The 21,595-nt window shown below is 28.3% G+C and overlaps 2 protein-coding genes and 1 pseudogene across 6 annotated transcripts; 2 read left to right on the top strand and 1 right to left on the bottom strand.

Annotated features, from left to right (window-relative positions):
• Positions 1–1,781: 1,781 nt before the first annotated feature.
• Positions 1,782–6,168, top strand: LOC101502695 (protein LlR18B-like). Of its 5 annotated transcripts, none has more exons than XM_012718068.3 (6): positions 1,782–2,041; positions 2,128–2,657; positions 2,732–2,815; positions 4,284–4,332; positions 4,409–4,655; positions 5,645–6,168. In XM_012718068.3, the coding sequence occupies exons 4-6, from the start codon at positions 4,285–4,287 to the stop codon at positions 5,659–5,661; spliced, it is 312 nt and encodes a 103-aa protein (XP_012573522.2). In that variant the 5' UTR covers positions 1,782–2,041; positions 2,128–2,657; positions 2,732–2,815; position 4,284; the 3' UTR covers positions 5,662–6,168. The 5 variants fall into 5 exon arrangements, with proteins under 5 accessions (XP_012573522.2, XP_027188032.2, XP_012573500.1 ...); XM_027332231.2 differs by having other exon boundaries at positions 4,780–6,168; XM_027332230.2 differs by lacking the exons at positions 1,782–2,041; positions 2,128–2,657 and having other exon boundaries at positions 2,664–2,815; positions 4,409–6,168.
• A 5,004-nt stretch (positions 6,169–11,172) lies between these two features.
• LOC101502062 (protein LlR18B-like) lies at positions 11,173–11,959 on the top strand. Its single transcript, XM_004487754.4, has 2 exons — positions 11,173–11,426; positions 11,521–11,959. The coding sequence occupies exons 1-2, from the start codon at positions 11,240–11,242 to the stop codon at positions 11,814–11,816; spliced, it is 483 nt and encodes a 160-aa protein (XP_004487811.1). The 5' UTR covers positions 11,173–11,239; the 3' UTR covers positions 11,817–11,959.
• Positions 11,960–14,799: 2,840 nt separating this feature from the next.
• LOC101501418 (uncharacterized) lies at positions 14,800–21,102 on the bottom strand (annotated as a pseudogene).
• Positions 21,103–21,595: the final 493 nt, after the last annotated feature.

Genomic DNA, 21,595 nt, shown 5'->3' with positions numbered 1-21,595 from the left:
TTTGGTAGATTACAGCGGTGTTAGAAGAACTAATGATGTATGTGTTTAATTAATTAATTAATAAATAAAAAGAAGGGCATATAAATTTGGGATACGTGGAAGTAGAAGACGCTCTCATTAATTATAATAAAATCATGGCTGTTTATACTTTCATTCATATATGCATTCAAGCTTGTTATGATGATGTGATGTTTCACGTTCTTAATCAGCCACTATTATTTTGTTCAATTATAAATATTATTAATTTTTATAATATTATTGAAAGTATTTTCTCAATCTTGTTACTTCAAGAGTATATTGGAGTGATATAAAAATATATGTATTATCTCTTGTTTTCTTTTCTTTTAAATTATTACAAAGATTAGATATTAATTATGATCTAAATACGTTTTTTAGAAACTCAACTACAAATCTTTATTAATAATGACAATAAAAAAACTCAGAAATTATTCTTTGAACATTCGTTCAGACTGTTTTCTTTATACATATTTTTTTTATTTCTTTAGCAACTATATCACATTTAAAGAATACCTCCCTTCCTCACGTCTCTCTTTCTTGTTGTGTGACTATTTTTGTGCAATATTACTTTAGTTTCCTGCTTCAATTATTTTATTACAAACTATCACTCAAACAACTAAATAGATAGTCACTCTAAACTTGTTTTTTTGTAAAATATAGAATGGACATCACAATGGAGACATTGTCACTGTTCTAAATTTATGATGTATACTTCTTCTATATTCATATTGATACGTCCGAATGTGTATTTCTAAAGCATAAAATTTAAATTTGAAATGTGCTAGCTGTATTCTTCCGGATAACACCAATAAAAAAATAATGATTATGGTCTATCTTTTACAATGTCATTTGAACCGTATTTATTACTTCACAATTTCAATTAATTAAACTTTGAATTAATTTCAAATTTCTAAATAAAGGTCTCTTCAGGATGTTGTGAATTTTTAGTTTTGAGTTTTAAAAGTCAATTTCAAAATTAAAATTTGTTTAGATAAAATAAGATTGAGTTAATTATTTTACTTGAATTTCAAATATTTTAAAAAAAAATTAAAATTTCATGAAAGCTTATAAAATTTAAAAATCTTTGTTTTTATTTTAAAATTAACATATCACTATTAGTAAATATAGCTAGTACTCCAACAACCATTGCCATCACCAATGCCACCACTCACCTTGTCCTTATTTTCATAATAAATAATGAGATATAATTGAGTTATACTTATGTATCCACAAAATAAATACATCAATTTATTTTTAGTTATTTTTAAATGTCAATATTTTTTATATTTAGTGATTTAAATAGAGTGATCTAATTTAAATAAAATTAAAACTAAAATTCAACTAAAAATTGAAATATAGAACTCAAAATTAAAAACACAACTAAAACTGATTTTAGTTTTTAAAATAACACAATAGAAAATAAAAAAGAATTCCGTACAGGCTAAAATTTTCATTAGGTTTTACATTTAGAGTAAAGTGAATTAACAAATTAATCCCTAAAATTATAAATAGAGTGACGAAAAAATTCAATAAACATGTCACATGCATGTTAGTATTTAAAAATAAAAATGTAAATATAAAGTATTTAAAAATGAATTTATGTATTTACGCGTTTGGAGTAATGATGAGCCGCGTGATCGAAGAGGAAAAGAGGTAGAAGAAATGTTACTTACATTAAGAAAAAGAAGTGGCATGTTGACAATTTTGACCTAATCCAACCTGTACACTCCATCTTTGTCTATCTATATAATTATAAATAAATAAATATGGGATACCTCTCTTACTCTTACTCATACTCATTCTCCATTAATCATCATCATCATCCTCACTCAAATCATGGCCTTTGTTCATAGTTTCCAGGTGGAACGCCTAACTTTTGTCCCTCTGGATAAACTCTTCAGAGATATTAAAAGAAATGCTTTTCATGTCATCCCAAAACTGGATCAAATCATCTTGAGAGTTCAAACCCTTCAAGGAGATGGAGGCCCTGGTACCCTCCTCAACATAATTAAGAAACCTCAAGGTCGGTCAGTCGGTCGGTCCATCAGATCCATTAACTTTTCAGATATTTTTTTTATATTTTTCTTTTAATGATTGTTATTTTTGTAGAGGGTATAATCTCGAAGAATGTGGTGCTCAAAGTTGATGAAATTGACGAGGCTGAGAAGAAATATGGATACAGCGTAGTTGGTGGGACAGATTTCGACGAAACCATGACGGAGAGGATTTCATACAAAATAAAGTTGGAGGAGAATGATGATTGTGATGGCTGCATCGCAAATATCTCAGTCGAATTCCACGGCAGAGAGCGTAGAAATATGTCTGATGAACAAATTGATGAGCAAACAAATGTCCAGGGCTTTTACCTCTTCGATCACATTATTAATCTCACTGAAGAATGAAGAATGCTGATTATTAACTCACAATTACAAACTTCTTTGTGTGCTTTTGTTTCTTTAATGCAAATAATCATACAGATGTAACACGTTCATACTGTCCAACAGTAAAACTTGTCTGTGGTTTCTTTTATTCATATATGCAATAAATATTATATATATTCGCTCTTAAAGATTAATTTGTTATCTCTATGATTTTTGGAGGGAGGGATGAGGGATGAGAGGACTTGTTATCTCCTGAAGGTACATTTTTTCCTCTATGTTTATGCCAATATTTCGTTCTAGGTTTCCGTTTTTCATTGAATATTTCGTTCTAGGTTTCCGTTTTTCATTGATTGGGAACAATTGATGGAACTGATTCTGCAGTAAAGACAAACTAACAGGAACCTATTCTGAATTAGGTATTGCGTAAACTCAACTCAAAGATATCCAGTTTGCTATTTTCTTTTTTTGTTTATCATTTCATTTAAATCTATAGTTACTGAATTCTTCACTTTTGATACCTATTTTTCAACTTGTATCTCAATTGGGATACCTATCTGAATTAGGATAATTATCAACAGAGTTAAGGGACTACTCAAATTATTAACATGAAGTTTTAAGTTTATTCGTAAGAACTACGGTTTATAATGGAGCATCAATTATATTTTAGAGCAATCTACTTTTAAAGCGGTAGTTAATTATGAGGTCCGTGTCAAGGTAGCCCTAACAAATACATCAATTTTAGAGAAATGTTAGGTCTGAAGGATACTTGTGGCTTCTATTAATGGCTGGATTTGAGTTCTGTTGTTTGTGTTCATTATTTTTTTTTTTTTTATGGCTTGATTATCATTAGCATGTAAGTTTGTGGCACTATAAGATTGTGTCTGAGTTGCTTTGTTAATCGTACTAATTGCACAATCTTTATTTTGAAATTGAACTTATTTTGAATGTATCAGAAGAAGTTGGCACTCTTCATGCTGCATATTAATTTGAATGTGTTAGTTTGCATTAGGTGTTGACACTAATCACATATTTGTAGAAAGAGGTGGCAATGCATATTAGGTGTTTTATTAATTTTTTTTATTTTATTTTATAGGAAGACTTAAACAAGTATAGTAATGGGGTTGAAACATCTCAATAAACCTAAAATATACAAGGTTCTATGTCTTAGGAGGATGATATATTTTATCAAGTACAAGAACCTAATAAAAAAGGATGTATGCCATGTATGGACAAGATTTATAAATCTAAAAAATCAAAAGTTTATGCGTCTGAAAATGAAGAGTTGTGTGAAAGAGTTAAAAAAATATGGAAAACTTGTTAGCAAATGTGATTGACTTTATGAAAATGTCATTTTTTCATCACAATTCTCTAAAACTATTCAACTGTGTGTCATCTTTCTGCTCTACCGCTTTCAAACATTTTTCAAACTCTTAATCATTGTAATGCGTGAATCCTCCTCATAAGATTAGACCCTTTATTTATGTTTATTAGTACATTGATTACTTTCAATTAAATCATCTTTTAAATTGTTACCGGTGTTGACGTGTAAATGTAAATGTGTCCGATGTCTGTTTGGAAATTTCTTGGACACATTGGTTTTTGTTTGTTTGTTGTGATTAATTGATTATTGTTTTTGATAGTTTCTGTTGGGGTGGGGACAGGGAAGGGAGAATATAATTCACCCCTGATCTGCTCCATTGCCATGCCTACATTGATGAACCCTAATTTGTTTCGCACCAAGGAATAATATCCCAATTTGAATGGAAAGAAAAACTTAACGCAGTTTTCGACTTTCCACCGTCATTTTTGTTTTTGCACCACGTTCATGACTTCTTTCCCAATTTATAAAACCAATTTTAAAATTTATCTCAACAATGCTTGCAGGATGGCGAACAATGGGGAAGATTTCTCCCAATTCGGCATTTCAAAGGAGGTGTGTTCCTTCTTCCTCTTAAAAAGTCAAATCTTTTATGGGAACAATGGCAGTTTGATTTTGATTTGGTATTTAGGAAAAGGATAAGCTTGTTGGAGAAGTAATCCGCTACATGCTTTTCAAAACCCATCAAAATTCTGGGTGCCCAATTAAGAGAGATGAACTAACTCAGCTCATTACAAAGAATTATCATCAGCGTAACCTTCCTAGTTTTGTCATCAATGAGGCTAAGGGCAAGCTTTCTACTGTGTTTGGCTATGAAATGAGAGAACTTTCAAGGTCTCTCCCATCATCCAAATCTCAGACACGCGCTTCGCAACAAAGTGAGTGTTCCTCTTACACTATGTTGATTCAAGTTTTATGAATGCTTTACTATTAGGTCATTGCTTGAGCATTATGAGTTCTATTCTATGAACAATTGATAAGCTTTGTGATTTAACTTCTCAGGTAATGTAAAGCTTCTTTAAAACTAATAACTTGTGAGAAGTAATACAAAAATCTGGAGCCGATACTTCATAGTCGTGTACAAATTCTTTTACCATTTTATCTATAACCAAATAAATAAATAAACATATGATGCTTTTACGCTATATTTTGGTGGACACTTCACACTAACATTTCAAAAATTGAATAAATTTGTATTTCATCTTTAAATAAGATGTGTGTATATATATATATATACTTGACAAAAATCAAATGAACAAAGAATAATTAATTAAACATAGACTTGTGGATTCTCCATCAAGTAGGCTTCCACAACTTTGCATATTCCAATAGAGCTTTCTCTTCCTTCTTTTATTTCTTCCTCTTTGACTTCAAACTCCCCAATAGCATTGTATTTGCTAATCATTTTACAAAGACAACCTCCATCACTAATAGCTTCAAACTTAACCTCATAAGCAATTGACTCAAACTTGTCACCTAATGGATCTCCTTCAATCATAGTGTAATTGCAAACCAAGTTATCATTATCAATCATATCAATTCTGTTTTTCAAATATTTGAAAGGACTAGCTGCATAAATAAAAATGAAACATACAAGTAGGAAGTTATTCAACTAGAAAAGAAAAAAATAATAATTTAACTCCCCTTGAAAGATTTTTTTTTTTACTAATTATTAACTTTTTATATTAAATTAATTCATCTTTATAAAGATGAATTCGGCTTAATATAAAGAAACTTAATATAGTATTAAAAATTATTTATTTATTGGGTCACACATTATTTATATTCGCGCATTAAACTTAGTAATAGAATTTGGATTTTTCCTGATACTAACCTTTGGCAAAGTTAACTTGGTCGATGGTTCCAGGTTCTCCGTTTCCTTGAATTAAATTGACATCTTTTATAAATTGAGGTAAGAGTTTTGGAAGCAAATTGCTAGAGTCAGTAATTAAAGCCTTGAACATGCGTGATGGGGCAATAGGGGAAGAATAATCATGTGTGAAGGTTGTGACTCCCATGATCAGTGAGGTGTGTAAATAGATATTAAAGAAACTTCAGAAAATTAATCAAATTTGTGAATATTGTTGGATATATTCTAAGGGAGAGTTTTTTGGTCTTTTATAGTCAATATGTGATGTAGTTTTTTGGTCTTGAAGCATGGTGTGAATTAAATAAATGTAAAAAAAATAAAACTTTCACCAAGTTTTGGACCAAAATTATGTTTGAGGGACCAAAATTGGGGAGAAATAAATGGGGGGACTACTTTCACGATTCAGCTAAAATATAGGAACTAAAACTGCAATTAAGCCTAAATTAAAAGGTTGTCTTGGTTTGTGTACTACAATAGGGTTTTATGTTGAATAAAATACAGTTTGTGTTATTCCTCTATCAGTCAGTATGTGATGAAAATATTTGAAATTTTTACTACGTGACAAAACTATATTATATGAGAAATTTAATCATATTCATCTCTCTTTTTAAATATGTAGAATTCTATCAAGGTGTGAATCATTGTGATTTAGGTATAAATGATTGTGCAAAGAAAATTGATTTTTCTCTTTCTATTCTTTTTAAATTAATAAATCAAGATACAAATCTTAATACTATATTTAGTATTAATTACTTAAAAATATTTAGATATTTTTTAAATTTTATTTATAAGAAAAATTGTGATTTTTAAGATGTATTTATCGTTTAAATAATTTTTTTATTTAATGTTTACTTTTTAAATATTAGTGAATGTATATAATGTCTTACACTTTTTTATAAAGAGTTTATTTATAAAAATATTCAAAAAATAAAAATAATAATTAGTTCATTGGTATTGATGTTCATCTACCATGTTTTTATTATATAACAATATCAACAAGAGTTGTTATTTTAACACAAAAATTGACATTAAAAAATTGGTAGACGCAATTTGATTATATGATTAATTACACATGGTTAATATTGAAGTTAATAGCATCATCCACTATCTTATACTATATCAATACTTTAAATATTATTTTATAACATTTACTCAAAATTTTCTAAATTAATTTCACATTATTATTTCATAATATTTGCCTAACATCTTTCACATTAATTTCACATTACCACTCAATATGTTTTTTTTTTTTTTTGCATTAATCAACTTTACATTTTCGTTTATGCGTCATTTACTTAATCAACTTCACATTTTCAGGCATCTACTTATTTACTAGCAATTATATACATCTTTTCAGAATATATAATATTGAACTTAATAACACGATAAATTTCTTCAACTTATTCTGAATTAGAGTACATATATCTCTTTTGTTTACCCTAAAATATAATTTGACTATTTATACGTGTCTCTTATATTATTGATATAACTATTTTATCAATAATCATTTGACATTTGTGATATAAAACTTCATATTAGTTTTTTAAAAAGATTCACTTAAGTTAAATAAATTAAAATATATCCGTGCAATGCGCGGGTTAACGTTTAGTTACATAATTAAAACATAGGATTAAGTATTCATAAAATAAATTTATTTCAATTTAATTATTCAAACTCAAAGAAACTAGAAAAGGAAAACAAATAGAAATGTATAAATATGAAATTATAAAAAAAAAAAATACATTAAACAAGCATTGCTTGCATCCCATTAATGGTTAAAAACCATATCAACTACATTGGCTTACATGGGTCGAATCTATGTAGTTTTTATGCTACCGCCGAACACAGTTCCACAAACTCCAATAAATGTCCCTTTTATATATAGACATATAAATGAGAGTGATTTTTATTATGAGAGGGACAAATAACAACCATTATATAAAATAAAAGGATTGGGATTCATTTAAAATACACACCTCACCGTAAAACTATCTCTAAGGCTCTAAAAAACTTATCCATAGGTTCCAACACCCAATGTTGATAAGAAAAAAAGAACTTAAAGTCACTTTGACATGTTTTGAACTGGTTTTGCGACCCAATTCGTTTTATGAGTTTCATTCACATAGAAAATAAATGAATAAAGATTACCTATGATATTTCAAAATAAAATGATCTAAAATTCATAATCCAAATCAAATCATAAAATACCATAAATTGGAAAAACTAAAGACACAACAAGGGCGAGGTAAATATGACTCTGATAAGAAATGTAAGAAATTTACTAAAATCTAGTCAAAATAGAAACATTAGTCAATCAAATGTAGAATAGATTAGACCCATAAAATAATTATATCTAACCATTGTTGCAAAGAGAAAATAACTTCAAATTTATTCTTCCAAGCTTTGACTTTCCTACTATAGATGGTGTATATAGAAAAATTGAGCAAGAAGGGGTCAAAAACCTATCTATAAACTTTCTATCATCAAGAATACATTATGTATTTAGTATTTATTGTCACTATAATAATGTAAATGAAAAGTATGACATTTCATATGCATAATTTAAGAGGCACTATCATTAAGTTACGACATTTCATATATATAACTCATGAACCACTCTCAAGTGCAATTTCCAATAATTTAAATCACTTGATATAATTTTTATAATAAATTATTAGATTTTATCCTTCCAGTTGTCTTCAAAGGCAACAACCCTCCATCTTTAATCATTGGAACATGTGTATTTATCACGTCATATGACGTGAGCAACCACCCTCTATAAGCATGACAATGGAACAGAGCGGGGTCTATATGAGTTTTGCCTTTCCCACCCTCGCATTCGACTAGTTGGAGAAAATCCGCACTTGTCGTCAATTCTTATCAAATTAGAATTTAAGTCTCCATCACAGACTGCGACAAAGTTCGGATTTCACTGCTCTGCATCCATTCATATATAAAATAATAAATTTAAAAATCATATTTATTATAATCAATATAATAAAATAGTGATTTATTATATATTAATAAAACTAAAAAAATATCAAAATAATATTTCCTATAAAGAGGAGACTATACTTTTTAATATTTAAAATATATATATATATATATATATATATATATATATTTTAAAAATGACAATGATATTTTGGTGGCGGAAGTGAGGTGTATATCAACACTCAAAAACTTGACTCCGCCCACAAATTTTAATTTCAAAAGAAACTCGCATCCACATCCAATCAAAATAGATTTACTCTGCTCATAATAGATTTTTGTGGAAAAATGCGGACAGTGGCGAATGTTGGATAGTATTGTAGTGTGGGTGAGTTGTTTAACAAATATCTATAATATATTTTAACAATATTAACATTCGATTGGTTCCTTTAGTGGTAACTTTAGCTTGAGTTTTCCACTCATGGACTAGGTTCAAGTCTTGGTTTTGACATTTTTGTTTGAACCACTATAACCTTGTTGTTGAAGATTTCTTAAACAAGAAGAATACTTTTTGGTACCCATTTTTGTTGGGTCTCGATAGGTTAATACCAAAGGGTCTATACCAAAAATTTATTCACAATTTGAGTTAATTAAGCTTGGAATTTCAAGTTTATTGAAGTAAAGAACTTTCAGCGCAGGGAGTGATTGTAAAGGAAAAGAATTAGGGGCCTCACGCACTGATGTAGCTTTGGTAGATTACAGCGGTGTTAGAAGAACTAATGATGTATGTGTTTAATTAATTAATTAATTAATAAAAAGAAGGGCATGTTGTGAACAAAGCAAAAAAGAATCTCCACTTATAACCCTGCAGCTACTCTCCCACTATAAATTGTCTATAAATTTGGGATACGTGGAAGTAGAAGACGCTCTCATTAATTATAATAAAATCATGGCTGTTTATACTTTCATTCATATATGCAACTAATATTATTCAAGCTTGTTATGATGATGTGATGTTTCACGTTGTTAATCAACCACTATTATTTTGTTCAATCATAAATATTATTAATTTTTATAATATTATTGAAAGTATTTTCTCAATCTTATTACTTCAAGAGTATATTGGAGTGATATAAAAATATATGTATTATCTCTTGTTTTCCTTTCTTTTAAATTATTACAAAGATTAGATATGAATCATGGTCTAAATACATAGTTTTTGATAAACTCAACTACAAACCTTTATTAATAATGACAATAAAAAAAACTCACAAATTATTCTTTGAACATTCGTTCAGACTGTTTTCTTTATACATATTTTTTTTATTTCTTTAGCAACTATATCACATTTAAAGAATACCTCCCTTCCTCCCGTCTCTCTTTCTTGATGTGTGACTATTTTTTTGCAATATTACTTTAGTTTTCTGCTTCAATTATTTTATTACAAACTATCACTCAAACAACGAAATTGATAGTCACTCTAAACTTGTTTTGAAGACATTGTCACTGTTCTAAATTTATGATGTATACTTCGATATTCATATTGATACGTCCGAATGTGTATTTCTAAAGCATAAAATTTAAATTTAAATTTGAAATGTGCCTAGACGTATTCTTCCGGATAACACCAATAAAAAACAAATAATTATGGTCTATCTTTTACAATGTCATTTGAACCGTATTTATTACTTCACTATTTGAATTAATTAAACTTTGAATTAATTTCAACTTTCTAAATAAAGGTCTCTTCAGGATCTTGTGAATTTTTAGTTTTGAGTTTTAAAAGTCAATTTCAAAATTAAAATTTGTCTGGATAAAATAAAATTGAGTTGGTTATGATACTTGAATTTGAAACATTTTAAAAAAATTTAAAATAAAAAAAATAGATTTTATAATTCTTTATTTTAATTTTAAAATTAACATATTACTATTAGTAAACATAAGTAGCACTCCAACAACCATTATCATCACCAATGACCACCACCCACCTCGTCCTTATTTTCATAATAAATAATGAGACATAATTGGGTTATACTTATATATCCAAAAATACACTAACTTATTTTTATTATTTTATTTTTAATTATTTTTACGTGTCAATATTTTTTATATTTGGTGAGTTAAATAGAGTGATCTAATTTAAATAAAATTAAAACTAAAATTCAACTAAAAATTAAAATATAGAATTCAAAATTCAAAACACAACTAAAACTGATTTTAGTTTTTAAAATAACACAATAGAAAATAAAAAAGAATTCCGTACAGGCTAAAATTTTCATTAGGTTTTACATTTAGAGTAAAGTGAATTAACAAATTAATCCCTAAAATTATAAATAGAGTGACGAAAAAATTCAATAAACATGTCACATGCATGTTAGTATTTAAAAATAAAAATGTAAATATAAAGTATTTAAAAATGAATTTATGTATTTACGCGTTTGGAGTAATGATGAGCCGCGTGATCGAAGAGGAAAAGAGGTAGAAGAAATGTTACTTACATTAAGAAAAAGAAGTGGCATGTTGACAATTTTGACCTAATCCAACCTGTACACTCCATCTTTGTCTATCTATATAATTATAAATAAATAAATATGGGATACCTCTCTTACTCTTACTCATACTCATTCTCCATTAATCATCATCATCATCCTCACTCAAATCATGGCCTTTGTTCATAGTTTCCAGGTGGAACGCCTAACTTTTGTCCCTCTGGATAAACTCTTCAGAGATGTTAAAAGAAATGCTTTTCATGTCATCCCAAAGCTGGATCAGATCATCTTGAGAGTTCAAACCCTTCAAGGAGATGGAAGCCCTGGTACCCTCCTCAACGTAATTAAGAAACCTCAAGGTCGGTCGGTCCGTCCATCAGATACATTAACTTTTCAACTTTTCAGATTTTTTTTTTATTTTTTATATTTACTTAATGATTGTTATTTTTGTAGAGGGTATAATCTCGAAGAATGTGGTGCTCAAAGTTGATGAAATCGACGAGGCTGAGAAGAAATATGGATACAGCGTAGTTGGGGGGACAGATTTCGACGAAACCATGACGGAGAGGATTTCATACAAAATAAAGTTGGAGGAGAGTGATGATTCTGATGGCTGCATCGCAAATATCTCAATCGAATTCCACGGCAAAGAGCGTAGAAATATGTCTGATGAACAAGTTGTTGAGCAAACAGATGTCCAGGGCTTTTACCTCTTCGATGACATTATTGAAGTCACTCAAGAAGCCTGATTATTAACTCACAATTACAAACTTCTTTGTGTGCTTTTGTTTCTTTAATGCAAATAATCATACAGATGTAAAAGGTTCATACTGTCCAACACTAAAACTTGTCTGTGGTTTCTTTTATTCATATATGCAATTAATATTATATATATTCGCTCTTAAAGATTAATTTGTTATCTCTATGATTAATTTGTTATCTCTTTGTGTGCTTTTGTTGCTTGCTAATTTTGATACTTACTAGGATGGTATTATATTCACTAAGTTCTTAACAGGAGTTATAGGCCTTACGAAAAATAAAAACAAGGACTTGATTAGTATAATATTATAAATCAAAGTGATATATTTGCATGTATTAGGATAATTATCAACAGAGTTAAGGGACTACTCAAATTATTAACATGAAGTTTTAAGTTTATTCGTAAGAACTACGGTTTATAATGGAATATCAATTAAATTTTAGAGCAATCTACTTTTAAAGCGGTAGTTAATTATGAGGTCCGTGTCAAGGTAGCCCTAACAAATACATCAATTTTAGAAAAAATGTTATGTCTGAAGGATACTTGTGGCTTCTATTAATGGCTGGATTTGAGTTCTGTTGTTTGTGTTCATCAATTTTTTTTTTATGGCTTGATTATCATTTGCATGTAACTTTGTGGCACTATAAGATTGTGTCTGAGTTGCTTTGTTAATCATACTAATTGCACAATCTTTATTTTGAAATTGAACTTATTTTGAATGTATCAGAAGAAGTTGGCACTCTTCATGCTGCATATTAATTTGAATGTGTTAGTTTGCATTAGGTGTTGACACTAATCACATATCTGTAGAAAGAAGTTGCAATGCATATTAGGTGTTTCATTAATGTTTTTTATTTTATTTTATAGGAAGACCTAAACAAGCATAGTAACGAGGTTGAAACATCTCAATCAACCCAAAATACACAAGGTTCTATGTCTTAGGAGGATGACATATTTTATCAAGTACAAGAACCTAATAAAAAAGGATGTGTGCCATGTATGGACAAGATTTCTAAATCTAAAAAATCAAAGGTTTATGTGTCTGAAAATGAAGAGTTGTGTGAAAGAGTTAAAAAATATGGAAAGCTTGTTAGCAAATGTGATGACTTTATGAAAATGTCATTTTTTCATCACAATTCTCTAAAACTATTCAACTGTGTGTCATCTTTCTACTCTACCGCTTTCAAACATTTTCCAAACTCTTAATCATTGTAATGCGTGAATCCTCCTCATAAGATTAGACCCTTTATTTATGTTTATTAGTACATTGAATACTTTCAATTAAATCATCTTCTTAAATTGTTACCGGTGTTGACGTGTAAATGTAAACGTGTGTCCGATATCTGTATCTGTGCTTCATAGGTAATTGTCTTTATGTTGTTTTCTTTGGAAAACTACCAAGCTAGAGTACGGTAGGGGCATAGAGAATTTTCGATGGAGCAATGAAATGCGTAGAGATCAAAAGAAACACCAAAGACTAAAGCACTATGCTGGACTGACACAGACACTGAGAGACCAAAGCAAGGGGAGCCAATGAGATTAGAGACCCTAGTAGTCCTAGCTGTCAATGATGGGTAGTTTAATAATATAAGATATGTGTTAAATATATTTTTAGTTTTTATAAAATTTCAACAATTCAACTTTAGTCCCTACAAAATTATCATGCATGCAATTTAAGTCTATGTTGTTTAACTAACATATATTTTTTAATGAATTTTTCAAGACATGTTTATAACATTATATAAAAAAAATTATCCACATAAAAGAGTTTAAAATTCGATTTATAAGTCTATATTTTTGTCACTTTTGTCTTTAGTTTTTCACATTTAAAAACTCATATTAGATTCAGCATAGGTTAAAAAATTATAAACTTTTGTGATGAACCTTTAATAATATTTTAAACATGCTAGCAAAAAATCATTCAATTTTTTTAATTTGAAATACAATTAAACATGTTTCGTTTCAAAATATAATGTTATATTTTTATTTTACAGGGACTAAAATTGAGATGTTGAACTTTTATAAGGATTAAAAATATATTTAATCTTGTATAAGATATTTATATAATCCTGTTGCAAAAGAAAAAAGATATTTAATATATAATTTATAATATAAATTATCTTTAAATATAAATTATTTTTCAAATTAATGGATGCATATTATTATTATTATTATTAATATTATTATTATTATTATTATTATTATCATCTTTATTATTATTATAATAATAATAATAATAATAATTATTATTATTATTATTATTATTATTATTATTATTATTATTATTATTATTATTACATACACCTTATTAATACTACTAACTTATTTTAGAAAATAAAAATTAAAGTTAGATACAATATCAATACAATGTAATTTTAGGATAATCTATATATAAAATAGACACATTAAATTCATTATCTAATAATTTTTTAAATGGGTGTGATGTCGCAAATATATAGTGGAGATATCTAGGTAGATATATTATACTTTATCTGTAATTTTAACTCACAAAATACTAAAATTATTGGGCTTGATACTTATGTTCAAATTCAAACCAATACCTCATAGTTGTGTACAAATTCTTTTACCATTTTTTCTATAATCAAATAAATAAATAAACATATGATGCTTTTACGCTATATTTTTTAATTAAAAAAATTAATGAATACTTATATTAAAAAGGGAGGGGAGGAAGCATCCATTAATACTACCAATTAATTATGGATCAGCCTAACCCCCTTTCTCTCTTGAATCATTTAACCCACATGAACAGCATACAATTAATAATCATGCACCATAAAGTTTTGAAGAAAGGAAGGGTGTGCCAAGTGACCATCACTATCAACACCCTCCTTTTTGGTTCATAACGTTGTGCATTCCAATACAACATTGAAAATAGTTATAATATGGCTCTGCCCTGGCTGGATAACTAATATCAAAGCATCATCTAGTGAATCACAAAAAAGATGAATGAATTTCCAATTCTTTGTCCAAATAAAATTCTTTGTTATTGAATAAGTGAATATTTTACCAAACCACAACGCGGGTCCTTGATGGCTAAGGACTTCAACACTTACAAATTCAAATTGTCCCTATATTTTGGTGGACACTTCACACTAACATTTCAAAAATTGAATAAATTTGTATTTCATCTTTAAATAAGATGTGTGTGTATATATATATACTTGACAAAAATCAAATGAACAAAGAATAATTAATTAAACATAGACTTGTGGATTCTCCATCAAGTAGGCTTCCACAACTTTGCATATTCCAATAGAGCTTTCTCTTCCTTCTTTTATTTCTTCCTCTTTGACTTCAAACTCCCCAATTGCATTGTATTTGCTAATCATTTTACAAAGACAACCTCCATCACTAATAGCTTCAAACTTAACCTCATAAGCAATTGACTCAAACTTGTCACCTAATGGATCTCCTTCAATCATAGTGTAGTTGCAAACCAAGTTATCATTATCAATCATATCAATTCTGTTTTTCAAATATTTGAAAGGACTAGCTGCATAAATAAAAATGAAACATACAAGTAAGAAGTTATTCAACTAGAAAAGAAAAAAATAATAATTTAACTCCCTTTGAAAGATTTTTTTTTACTAATTATTAATTTTTTATATTAAATTAATTCATCTTTATATTAATTTTATAAAGATGAATTCAGCTTAATATAAAGAAACTTAATATAGTATCAAAAATTAATTATTTATTGGGTCACACATTATTTATATTCGCGCATTAAACTTAGTAATAGAATTTGGATTTTTCCTAATACTAACCTTTGGCAAAGTTAACTTGTTCGATGGTTCCAGGTTCTCCGTTTCCTTGAATTAAATTGACATCTTTTATAAATTGAGGTAAGAGTTTTGGAAGCAAATTGCTAGAGTCAGTAATTAAAGCCTTGAACATGCGTGATGGGGCAATAGGGGAAGAATAATCATGTGTGAAGGTTGTGACTCCCATGATCAGTGAGGTGTGTAAATAGATATTAACGAAACTTCAGAAAATTAATCAAATTTGTGAATATTGTTGGATATATTCTAAGGGAGAGTTTTTTGGTCTTTTATAGTCTATATGTGATGTAGGTTCGTGGGAATGGTCCCTTTTTTATGGAAACAGAAAATATTTTAATTAGTTTGCGGTTTTGAAAAATGGACATTTTTTTGGTAGTTAAGAAAGGGAATTTTATTTATTTATTCGAAGATGTTCAATTTTAGTGGCTGATAAATAATTTTTAATTTCAAATTTCTAAATAATTGTATTAATCAAACTTATACGACAACCATAGGCGGCTATTTGTAGAATTAAGTCATTACTTGCCAAAAAATATTAAGTCATTACTAACATTTTAATTATTTGTGTAGGCAAACATTTTAATTAGTTGTAAATTTGAATTCGTACAAATGAGAATATATAGAGCTTTACCTACCACATGGATAGTTTGAAATTTGAATCGCATGACAAGGTATTATTCATCTTTTTAAGCCTTTTGAATCCAATTTAAATCAAATTAACTCTAAAATTACCCATTATTTTTTGGTTCGAATAAAAATACAACTCAAATCAATGTAAATTAAAGATGATTGATTTGGTTATCGAATTTTAATTTATAAAATTAATTTAAACTGAACCAAATCAACATTGTTTGTATTATATATATAAAAAAATTATACCATAAGTCTATAACTGCAAGACATAATACCAAACATCTAGACTATGACATTATAATCCATACATCCCAATAATATAGAGACAAGTAAGAAATTAAACAAGAATCAAATTTAGGCAATTGAACTACATATAGAATTATAGTTTACAATTGTTTGAAACTGATTCATAAGATACAATGAATTAACCAAGTCTTTGAGCTTAACTTTTACATAAACTTTGAATACATCAAACACTACTACACTGTGGCTAAAAATTAAGAACTAAATTACTCCTTCAACCTCAAGTTCCTCCAAAACTATCCTCAGCTGCTAAATTTTATAAAAAAATGGGGTGAAAAACAAATCCCAGTAAGGGGAAGAGTAATAAAAATATTTCTCTCCGTGAGACTTAGAAAACATGAAATTATATGCTCTTTATGCAATAAAAGACTTTCATAAAATTGTGTCAATTTACACATAGTTCTAATTTAGAAATCATTGAAATACATGATTGAAACTTTTCCTTAGAGTATGAAAAAGTTGTCCAATTGTTTTGATATGAATCACCAAAATAATTGAACCTGAATGGCAAAGTTGGATTGGCCACAGCCCAACCAGCATCTTGATTGTTCTTCTTTTACCTATTATTTCATGCATAAAACAACCCCATTAACATCCGATCATGACTTGAACCATTAATGCCATGAATTTATATGAATGAGATGTTACGCCATGCATACATCATATTCCCAACAGCTTAAGGAGACACAATTTAACTCATATAAAATAATTATAAGTCCCTGATTCAAAGCTGGAATCAAATGTAAAAATTGGACCAAAGGCAACATGTTGATGATATTTTACCAAAGAGAAAAAATTACATATCAGAGACAGCAACATAACGAGCATCATTTGTGCTTGACAAACATACTAACTGTTAAACAAGGTATTAACATCTAATTAAATCATTTTAACACATAAATTGATTTTAGAACAACATACAATCAGATTTCACAACATGCATGTCATCAAACATCACTTAAAAACGATTTATGAAAATTCCATATATGCTTAATCACTTTTTTTTCCCACTCACTCCCACAAATTTCTTTCATTTACTTTTTTCCAAATCTGTTCATAATTTATTTAAGAAAACAAAAAATGATTTTATCCCCCAATCTTCATGATAAAAAAACGAAAAAAACTTAATGTAAAAAATTCACTTTTTGTGTTAAAAGAGAAAATGATGTTCTGATTAAATTGGTTTTTGAGCTCCATTTTTGTTGGATTGCCGCTTTGGCTCAAATTCTTCAGTTTTTGGTTGTTCTCCTCTGCTTCATTGATCAAGTCTAATTTCTAAGAGTGTAGGGGACATATTTGGACATGCAATGTTTACAAACATTTTTAAAGAATCCTAAGAAGCTTTTGAGTTTGAAGGATTTGAAAAAGTAAAGGAAATGGGGGTTTGGAGATTTGGAACTGGAACTTCATGGGAACGAGAATGAGAAGGGGAAAGTGTTTATGAGAAAATGAAAAGAAAAAATATATTTAAGAAAGTATAGTGAAAATTCCCTCTTTGTTCTTCGTTAATTACTCTAGTGCCCATTCTTTATTTAATCAAGTTTGAAACTACTTATTTTATTTTTAAATTATTATTAAATTAATAATTTCACCGGTTAAATTCTAGACTTAACACAATAAATATAGTGTTATAATAGCACTTAGTAAAGTGAAGGGGACATCAGATCCAATAACTCAATGCAACCCATTTTTTTCATTTTAGTCAACCAGCGAAAGTCCTAAACCATACATCTTCTCACTCAGTGAGTCATCAAAGTTATCATCCTCATCCCAAAAAATCCTGAAGTTCACTGTCGTTCATTTCTCTTTGGAGTCTATATTGTCTTTATTTCTCTCTATCACTATTCGTGGAACGCTGCCACCCACTCATCTTCGTCTCAACCGTGTCTATCCATCTTTAGATCTCTTCTCTATCACGCACTTGCATATTTTGTTTTTAAATGGGTATTCTAAATTATTTCCGATTTGGCCAAAAAAATAAAAAAAAATTTTGCAAACCCAATCACTCAATCGAACCAACTTGTGTATCATTGATTTAGTTTGGTTTAGTATAGTCATAAAAACAAGCAAAATGAAAACCAAATCAACTTGTACGAATTTCATTGGTTTGAATTTATTTCTTTTTGCTGAAAAGTGTTACTCTTTACACCCAATAAACTATGCAAAGTGTTATTCTTTGTCATTGGTTCAATTCGAGAGAGATGTAATATGTTTATTTATATGTTGGCCAACAATAAACTGCAAATTTGAATTGCTTATTATTACAATTTTAATATCAGTTACATTTGAACCGTTCCTTCAAAATTAAATGATTTATATTTTAAATTTAATTTTTAAATTTAAAATATAGATAAAAATCCACAATAAAATCTGAACTTATCAATTTTAATCAAACAATTCAGATGTGATTGAGTAGGTGTAGAGACAGTGAATACAGTCCAATTCCCTATCTTAGATGGTAAATTGTGCATTTCATAAAAAAACATGGCAAATCTAAATATCTAATTGAACTAAAGTATTTCTATACTTGTCATGTTTGGAATATTTTTTCTGCTGAAATTATTTATCATTTTAGAATAATAAGACAACATTTATAATAATAAGCATTTTATAATATCCTCATATTACTATATAGTCTACCTAATATTTCATTACTATTACCAGACCCAAAAAATATTAATTCATTACTATTACTATGAATACAATTTTACACATTATTTTAATATACAATATATGAACGCAACTAATCAATTTTTAAAAGAAATGTCCATCGTTTAAAATAACACTTATAATAGATAGAAGGAGAAGTAGTGGGCAACTCAGTTTCTCACATTTTTTTTAAATAGCAATGGAGTTTCATAATTTAATCAACATTAGTCAATTTGATCTCTTCATTCAAAATATCTCTTTAGGAAATGTTCATCGAAACCAATTAAAAGGTTTACATTTTTTTTATACTCTCATATATATTGCATCAAGGCAAATATATAATTTTAAAATTGTGATGGTGTTTGAAAAATAAATTAAATTGACTAATACTTTTAATTTAATTTAAGAAACTATTTGACTATTTCACAAATTTACATTTACCTCGATACATATCATAATTTTCTCTCATATAACATTTGAATTAAAAAAAAATCTCATACTCAACAATAAAGTAGAGAACACATCAAAACATAAAATAATCATGTAGAATAAGAATAGATCACTTAGACGGAATCAATATTATTTAAAATCATATTTATTATTAAGACAAAAAAAATCATATTTATTAGATTTTTCAAACACACGCTTCGTAATTAACTGACTCTGATTTAGATACAATAATCTTGTTGTACTTTAATTGTCAAGCCTCAATAAAACAACCAACGCATTTAAGTCTTATTATTAGCCATATCATACTTAACTTCAAAGTAAACTATAGCATAAAAACTGTAAATACATCATCATAATATAATGTAAATATGCACATTAGGTGTGCCTCATAAGATCACTTCAAGCATAGGCTTCTGGATTTGCCAGAAGATAGGCATCAACTATCTTAAGAACAATCAATGCTTCCTCCATAGCATCCTTGAAATCATCTTCTTTGATTTCAACCTCTTGTTTAAGATGATACTTGATAACATTCTTGATCTTGCAACCACCCTCCGGACTTGGTTCAATCTTGATCTCATACAAAATTGATTCAAGCATTTCCGGTTTACCGTGCCCCTCGATCACTGCATAGTTAAATGTCAAATTCTCTTTGTCTATTGCATCAATTCTATGCTTCACGTGTTTGATGTTGGCACCTACATTGAAGGAAAAATAACAATTGGAATCCGGTATTAACCCAGAGTTTTACAATAGACCATCTAATGTGAACCAATACTTAAAAGTCACCGCAAACTCTTAAAAATGATAGACGACACTTTCTAGAAAAATTACTCTTGTAGGTTAAGAGCTCTTAACCTATACTCTTTTGTACACTTGAAACAATTACGCGATTAATGTGAGTTATTAACGAAACTTTTATTTTGCCATATATTTATTGAATTGACAATGATAGAGTTATAATTTCAAGTGTAAAATATAAAAGAATCATGTTTGCCGTATAATTTCTTGATGTTTTCCACTAAATATAGATATTATTCTTTGATCAGTCTCTAATAAATAAATTAACAACTTATTTTTATGTTTTTTAAAAGATTTAATCCGTATTAAATAACATAATTCTTAATAATAATAATAAAAGTGGAATAAAGTGAAAATTAATGATGCAACTAGCCTTCAGTAATTGTTATCTCTTGAATGCTTCCGGGGCCTCCATTGCCTTCAAGAAGTTGAATACTGTTAACAGCGAGAGGCATAATTTTGGGGATGAGATTTGGACCATCAAGGACCAAAGCCTTGAACATCCTCCCTGCCTCAACACTGCTACTCAACTCTGCCGTGAATGTCACGCCATCCATATTCTTCCTTACTTACAAACTACAACAAGATTAAGTCCAGAAGATGTCGAACTTTTACTTCAAAATGCAATGGTGGTCATTGTATTTATAGATGAAGTCATCAACAATTGCCATCAATTAAGGATCTTGTGATTTTAACTATATTACGAATTTTATTAAAATCATTTCTACTATTATATTTTAGCAGATGACAATATTTAATTCTTCAACTAATTGATTGCCGAAAATGCAAAGAAGTCACATAATTAGTAGGCTAATTATTAGTTAGTAATTCGTACCTAAACTTAAATGAGGGTGTTAGATTTCTATGTGGTTGTTTATAAATTGTTGGATGTAATTCATCCACCAAATACTTGTAGCTACAAATATCTAGGCTGTAACTAAGAAGCAAATAGAAACTTTGTTAAAAGAAGAGTGATGTAGAAATGGCAAATATACGGTTTCCAGAGAAATTACAGGTAACAAAATCAAGGTAAATGATTTGAAGAATTTGGTTAAGTCTTTCAAATTTTTTTTAAATCTTCCTCCAATATAATTTTTAAGTATCCTTAACCAAAGTTGATTTTATA

This window comes from Cicer arietinum, chromosome 1, assembly GCF_000331145.2.
Source record: "Cicer arietinum cultivar CDC Frontier isolate Library 1 chromosome 1, Cicar.CDCFrontier_v2.0, whole genome shotgun sequence".
Lineage (NCBI taxonomy): Eukaryota > Viridiplantae > Streptophyta > Magnoliopsida > Fabales > Fabaceae > Cicer > Cicer arietinum.
Note: the sequence above shows the minus strand (reverse complement) of the source record. Positions and strands in the feature narration are given on the sequence as shown.